Genomic DNA, 7762 nt, shown 5'->3' on the forward strand with positions numbered 1-7762 from the left:
AAAAATGATGGCTTTATATTAAACTGGTGTATCTTCCATCTTCTATATATGTTACAGTCGACACAACAATTCTGATAGTCTCCAACCTTATAATAAAAGCATAAATTTTATTGAAGTTGATATCGAATTTTTATATAAAATCTCTTGCCACTAGTCTTTCCTTATAGTTGGCAATTACACCATTTGACCTCAGTTCCACTAGTCTATCTTTAATATTTACAATATTTACATGTTGCTTAAAAGAGAATAAAAAATAATCATTATTTGTGTTTATTTTTATGTGTATTCATGTACTCTTTTGTATGACATGGCTTTACGTTTCATTACAGGTTGACACGTCACTCAAGGATTGAATATCAATCTTATTATACATTCTTGCATTCTAAAAACAATGGACTATAATTGTCATGTTTACCGGCATCATAAACTCTACTCCCCACAATTACACCTGGTCAAATGTTTTTCTTTCTCTCTCTTATCATATTTGAAACATATCTCCTTTTTGGTCGCATTTCTTTGCGGATACACACCAAAAAAAAACATCGTCAACATCTTCCATGTTTCTTCCCATACTGACTTGACCTAACCTAGCCATCTTGTTTCTTAGTTTGTTAGGCCCCGTTGGTTACATGTCATTTAGGTTTTTTGTGGGTTTAGTTTCAACATCTTGTTATCATTATTAATTCCTTGAAACTTTTTTCTTTTTCTCTAGTTTTGGTTCCCCTTTAGTTTCTTTTCTCTCTGCCTTGTCCTTTAGGCAAGGGGAGTAAAACTCATTCATTTCTTTTTGTTTTCTTTTTATATTAATATTCTAATACATTCTGAATTTGTAAACTATATATTTTTTTTGTGAGAAAGATTTTGATAGATTTAAAATTTGGGTCTAGGATTTTACTTAAATAAATATATAAACTTGATAGAGAATGAGTTGCTTTTCATGTTTCTCCAACCAAGAAAAGAAAGTACCAAGGAGGCCTAATAACAACAACAATAACAATGGAAAAAGGATACAATATGCTCCTACTCAAATATCTCCTAAGAAAGCACCTCAACCTAACCATCATCATCATCATCATCAAGGTAAAATTAATTTTATATATAAAATCATGATGATGTTTGTATATGGGAGATTTTAGTTATAATTCTATATTGCGATTTTGTCGGTCTCACCGTCAATCCAAACACGCGCTAAAAAAAGTTATGTGATTGAAAATTCTCTATTGAGGAGAATAGTTGATGTATGATTTTATTTTTTTGCAGAGAATCATAACTATAAGGCTAGGACAAGCCCACAAAGAGAACCTAGAATAAATAAAGAGGCTAACAAAGAAAATGGTGGTGGTAACAACATTGCTGCACAATCATTCACATTCAGGGAATTGGCTTCTATCACAAGGAACTTTAGGCAAGAAAATCTAATAGGTGAAGGTGGGTTTGGAAGAGTTTATAGAGGAAGACTTGAAAAAACAAACCAGGTAACACAATGACACATATTGTAATATTCAATTATTTTCTTATATTAATACAGATGTTATTGTGTCTGGTGTCTGTATCTAGTATCTGTATCTGGTGTCTACATATACTATCGTCGTGTATGGTGTATGTCTCTGTGTTTGTATCTGGTGTCTACGTATCAGTGTCGTTGCATATGGTGTCTGTATCTGTGCTGAGTATTTTAATGATTTAACTATGTAGGAAGTAGCTGTGAAGCAACTTGACAGGAATGGACTACAAGGAAATAGGGAGTTTCTTGTTGAAGTTTTGATGCTAAGCCTCTTACACCATCATAATCTAGTGAGTCTAATTGGATATTGTGCTGATGGAGAGCAAAGACTATTGGTATATGAGTACATGCCATTAGGATCTCTTGAAGATCATCTACTTGGTAAAGTTATCACTCGAATTGATATTATCGATATTAATTTCGATATGTATGTTGCATTAATTAATTTCAATATTGATGCAGATCTTCCACGAAGACAAAAGCCATTAGAATGGTTCAAAAGAATGAAAGTAGCACTGGATGCTGCAAAAGGTTTAGAGTATTTGCATGATAGAGCGAATCCACCCGTGATATACCGCGACTTAAAATCCTCCAACATTTTACTAGACAATGGTTTTAATGCAAAACTATCTGATTTTGGATTAGCTAAACTTGGACCTACAGGTGACAAGTCTCATGTTTCTTCAAGAGTAATGGGAACTTATGGATACTGTGCACCTGAGTATCAAAGAACTGGTCAACTCACTGTTAAATCAGATATATACAGCTTTGGCGTTGTTTTGCTTGAATTGATTACTGGTAGGAGAACTATTGATAACACAAGACCTTTAAGGGAGCAAAATCTTGTTACTTGGGTCAGTTTCTCTACTTTTTATTTTTTACTCTATATATTTTAAGAAAAAATTTAGGGCAACATAAATAAGCAATTATCTCATATATCTTTTATTTCTTGAAAAGTATTTCTTGTGAGCAATATATAGTTAGTTCTGGCATGATGCGGTCTGATGCAGCCGTTGCAGAGTTTAGCGTTTCAAATTTAGGGTTTTGTGAACATTATATTGTTAGTGGTGGTATGATGAGGTCTGATGCGCTGTTGTAGGGTTTAGAATTTAGGATTTTGTGAATGCTACGTATTAGTTAATTGTGGCATGATGAGGTCTGATGCGCTGTTGTAGGGTTTAGGGTTTAGAATTTAGGATTTTGTGAATGCTACGTGTTAGTTAATTGTGGCATGATGAGGTCTGATGCGCCGTTGTAGGATTTAGGGCTTAGAATATAGGGTTGTGAGCACTATATAATTAGTTGTGACATGATGTGTTCTGATGCGCCCGTTGCAGTGTTATAATGTACTAGTTTTTAGTGTTGATTTACAATTACACCGCAATTGTCCGTTCTTGACACTATCACATCCATAATATTGCGGCGGCATCAACTGATGCAAGTGATATTGTTTGCAAATCTAAATAATACTCGTTATGTTTTATCTTCTCTAACTATGAAACTTGCATTTACTCGTAATTTTTTGAAATCGAACAGGCGTATCCAGTATTCAGGGAACCAGCAAGGTATTCAGAATTGGCGGATCCAAAGCTTGAAGGAAGCTTTCCGATGAGATCGTTACATCAAGCAGTGGCAGTAGCAGCAATGTGTCTAAACGAAGAACCATCAGTGAGACCATTGATAAGTGATGTTGTAACAGCTCTTAGTTTCCTTAATCCAATGAACCAAGATCAACAAGTTTTGTCACCAATTGATATGCCATCACCAACAGAAGAAAATAGCGCAACGTTGAGTCTTCTTGACGATGACAGTGCTGTCGAACGACAAAGAGCCGTTGATGAAGCCATTGAATGGGGCTCAAATACTAGGAATAAACCAACAAGGCTTGACAGTGCTTCATCTATTTAAAACCATTACAACAATATATACAACCATAATTCTGTTTCAAACAATGTAGCTCTACATTTGTGGCTTTTTTTTAAGTTGAAATATTAATTATAATCAAAGCTCAAATCAACCGAAAAGAGAAGGACATAGCAACGCTCCGAAAATTGTATCAAATTGAAGGAAAAAACATCTCATGTCAAGGCTTGCATCTTATACAACAATGATGAATTTAGAGATATATTCCTTCTTAGAGAAATATGTTAATTCAAATGTTTTGAAAGATAAATTTGCATGTAAAGTATTTTGAATTGAAATGTCAAGAAATGTAAAGAAATTTGAAACACAGTGGAATGTATACTTAAAGATCTAGAAAGATTGAGTCTTTTTCTAGTTAAGAGTATGCTTTATAATTTAAGTATTTAACCCTTTTAATCTTAACAATCTCACAGGAAAAATCTCACCAAATAAGAGGATGTTACCTCCGTTTAAGATGAAAATTTTTGAGTGTTTACCTGTTGGAAATTAGAGGAGATAAAATTTAATAGTCAGAATGATAATACTATTTTAGTCTTATTGATAGGATTTTTTTTGTAAAAATAAAATTTCCTTTGGTTAACTTTCTAATAGATTGGATTCAACTCTTGTGTTCAATATTTTTTAATTTTTGATAATAATTTCATTAAAATAGAAGAAAATTAAAAAATATGAATGAGAATTGAACCTACGACAATTTTTGTATTAGTAAATGACATTAATAGTATTTAACCATTTAAAGAAAAAAACTAAAAAAAAATAAACATTAATTGTATTGATAAATAAGGAAAATACTTTTTTAATTTTGGATACTTTTTTATTATTATTATTATTATTATTATTATTATTATTATTATTTATTATTATTATTATTATTATTATTATTATGAGCCATATTTTAAGACTGTGCTTAAAAAAATTAGTTAGTAGCTAATAGCTGATAGTTGATAGTTTATAGCTGATGACTCATAACTGATAAGTTAATTTGAGTAATTGATAAATTAGGCGTTATACTAACTGATAAATACAAAATGACATAAAAGACATTTGTATTAAAAATTTGTGGTTTATTTATCTTATTATATTATTATATTATTAAATTAATTGTATTTGATAAAAAATAAATATATTAATAAAAACATGCAAAATAATATTAATATATATGAAATCTAGAAGAATGTATCAAAATATATTAAATTTATATATATATTTTATAATAAAATTTTGCGAGATACATGAAATTTGACTTCAATTAAATTAATTCTAAAAATACAATAAAATTTTGAATTTTCTTCGTTTTGGTTGATCTTATAGATTCTCCTAGGATGTTTCACTAATTTGAGAATTATCAACACTATTTCAAAATTTATTATTCAATTTAGATGTTATTAAAAATATTAAACATTGCATCATCTTGTAAGTTAATGCAATATATATATAAAAAAAATTATGAATAATATAAAAAAAATTCTCTATATCATTATTTTAATTTTTGTGTCTCAATTAAACTCTTTAGTTGCTAAAATTATAGATATAATATTAATTGATTTTATTTTAGGAGAATTAATTGATTTTATTCTATTCTATATTTTGGAAAGATGTGACATTGCCTTATTTAAAAGGAGGTTTAGCCATTAAAGATATTAAAGACTTTAACTTGGCTCGTTTAAATAAATGGAGATGGAGGATAGTCAAAGGAGGGGGGTTGTTGTGGAGTGAGGTTTTGAAGGCTCGGTATGGAGATTTAAGAATGCATGTTTTGTGTGGCGGAGATTCTTTCAAACATTCTTCTTCATCTTTTTGGTGGCAGAACTTAGTAAAGGTTGGTCATTCTACTCTTTTTTCTTATGACCCTTTTGTTACTAATTGTTGTTTTAATATGGGCAATGGTTTTACTACTCCTTTTTGGGAAGTTTGTTAGTTAGATAATATTGTGTTGATGGAGGCCTTTCCGGAACTTTTTGAGATTTCTTCTTTGAAAAAAAGTTTCCGTAGCGGCTATGGGAGGTTGGTGTGATGGGGAGTTGAAATGGGGTGATTTGAGAATTTCGGCGTGTGAGGTGGAGCATGCGGGTTTGTTAGACAAGGTGGAGGTTTTGAGGGCTCTTTTAGAGAATTTTGAGGGATTGCATGATGATAATGATTCCGTGAGTTGGTTGTTTGATTCGGAAAAGACTTTTACGGTTTCTTCGTGTTACCACCGGTTTGTTGCTTTGCGGACGCCTTTTGGTCCTTTTAATAGGAACGAAGAGGCCTTAGAGATGATGTGGAAGATGGAGGTTCCATTTAAGATTAAAGCTTTTGCTTGGAGATTTTTTGTGAATAGGCTTCCCACTAAAGATCTTTTAGTGTATAGAGGTATTAACTTTCCTACTTCTAACTTAAATTGTGTTTTTTGTAATATGCATTTGGAAGATAAGGATCATATGTTCTTCAAATGTGATGTGATTAAGGTTGTTTGGAAGGAAATTGATATGTGGGTGGATTACCCGAGTTGGAAAGAGGAAGAAAGTATATCTTTCTTTATGGAATGGAACTCCAAGGGTCGGGTAAAAGGTATCAAAGTTGGAAAATTGGAGGTGTTTTGGTTAGCCACTTGTTGGATTATTTGGTTGATAAGGAACGGCTATTGTTTTAGGAATGACAGTTGGAATATTAACAATATTGTTTGGAACATCAAGATTTTAAGTTGGAGGTGGTCTTCCTTTGGCGACATTGCTCATTCCAATTATAACTTTCACGATTTTTGCAAAGACACTTTGTCTTTTATGTCGTTATTGTAATTGGTTTGTAATATCTTTTTTGTCGGACTCGTTCCGTTCTTGTGTATCAAGGTTTGAGAACCCTTAGTTCTCTCATATATAAAATTCTTGCTTACACAAAAAAAATTTACGGGAAATTACATTCTTTTATTACTTTTGACTTTGTAGTGTCCCTATAATTTTGTTAGTCAGTATTTTTCAAAAATAAAATTCTAACAAGTATTTTTTTATGTTAAAAAATTTTCTTTTAATATATATATATATATATATATATATATATATATATATATAGGGGTAAAAAAAAGTTTTTTGGTGCCCCTAAAATTATGGGGCCCTGGGCTCCCGCCCCGCGAGCCCGTGCTCAGGGCCACCCCTATATATATATATATATATATATATATATATATATATATATATATATATATATATATATATATATATATATATATATATATATAAGGTACTACATCGAAGGATAAGAATAGGTTTTTGTAAAAATAATAACGATATAAATGAAAGATAAATTTATAAGTTATAAGCTACAAACTCAAAAGATATTTTAAATAGCTTTTAAAAAAAAAACTTAAATATAATTATCAAATAGAACTTTTTATTTATGTGAGTTGAAAAATAAAAAGCTAAAAGTATAAAAAAAAAAAAAACTCTTTTTATGATTTTATCAAATAAACTGTAACATTAGAACAAAGTTTTTAAATTGTTTTAGATAGTTATAGTGAAAGGTAGGTTATGTTAACAAATTTTTGATTTAGAAATGAACACTAATAGTGTTTAACCATTTAAAAAATATAAACATAAAATGTATTGATAAATAAATAAAACATTTTCTAAATTTTGTAATTTTTATTATTATTATTATTATTATTATTATTATTATTATTATTATTATTATTATTATTATTATTATTATGTGCCATAATCTAATATTAGAACACAACTTTCAAAATATTTGAGACAATCAAGGTGAGAGGCATGAGGTTATGCTAACTAAAAGTCGTTGCACCTACTAATTGTTAATTTTGACTTTTGTGTTATTTTTAATGTCAAGATTTATATCAAAATTTGACTTTTGTGTTAACATTTAGGTAATGTATCGGATGTGTGCAGAAAAATACTTAACAAGATTGTTTGTTAGAACGATTCAATATTCAATTTCAACAACAATCACCAATCACTATACCGACGTACATACAAAATAAGTTAATTCAAGATAATAGAGAATATTACCTGAGACCATTTTTCTATTCATAAGTATATATTAATTCGCTTTTTCTTTTATAAATCAATTTTATACATATTATTAATTATTCTGGATATTTATGTAGTGAACATTGTCGACTAATAATTATATGTCTCAAGCAAAATACTATAATTGTGCTATACTCGTTACACTATATAATCTTGATTCAGCAATAAAAGATGTTTTAAGCGCCTAAGTGGCATTATTTGTAATACTTAAATTTTACCTTTCACTTTGAATAATTTGTATTCATGTTTAATTTTTTTTTTGGTTAGATTCATGTTTGATTTTTTTTCCAACATACAATAGAGCTAGGGA

The 7762-nt window shown here is 29.7% G+C and overlaps 2 protein-coding genes across 2 annotated transcripts; both read left to right on the forward strand.

Moving 5' to 3' along the window:
* Window positions 1-598: 598 nt before the first annotated feature.
* Window positions 599-3746, forward strand: LOC131628719 (probable serine/threonine-protein kinase PBL25). Its single transcript, XM_058899547.1, has 5 exons — window positions 599-1080; window positions 1261-1475; window positions 1696-1885; window positions 1967-2358; window positions 3041-3746. The coding sequence occupies exons 1-5, from the start codon at window positions 924-926 to the stop codon at window positions 3410-3412; spliced, it is 1326 nt and encodes a 441-aa protein (XP_058755530.1). The 5' UTR covers window positions 599-923; the 3' UTR covers window positions 3413-3746.
* Window positions 3747-5424: 1678 nt separating this feature from the next.
* LOC131628736 (uncharacterized) lies at window positions 5425-6207 on the forward strand. The gene has a single exon (XM_058899565.1). It carries the CDS (start codon window positions 5425-5427, stop codon window positions 6205-6207), a length of 783 nt encoding a protein of 260 aa, XP_058755548.1.
* Window positions 6208-7762: the final 1555 nt, after the last annotated feature.

Source organism: Vicia villosa, unplaced genomic scaffold (genome assembly GCF_029867415.1).
Source record: "Vicia villosa cultivar HV-30 ecotype Madison, WI unplaced genomic scaffold, Vvil1.0 ctg.000474F_1_1, whole genome shotgun sequence".
Classification (NCBI taxonomy): Eukaryota; Viridiplantae; Streptophyta; class Magnoliopsida; order Fabales; family Fabaceae; genus Vicia; species Vicia villosa.

Coding starts and splice junctions, on each gene's coding strand:
- LOC131628736 (XM_058899565.1), top strand. CDS start 5,425: ATGGGAGGTTGGTGTGATGGGGAGTTGAAATGGGGTGATTTGAGAATT.
- LOC131628719 (XM_058899547.1), top strand. CDS start 924: ATGAGTTGCTTTTCATGTTTCTCCAACCAAGAAAAGAAAGTACCAAGG. Junction 1,476..1,695: donor GACTTGAAAAAACAAACCAG/GTAACACAATGA, acceptor TTAACTATGTAG/GAAGTAGCTGTGAAGCAACT. Junction 2,359..3,040: donor AGCAAAATCTTGTTACTTGG/GTCAGTTTCTCT, acceptor GAAATCGAACAG/GCGTATCCAGTATTCAGGGA.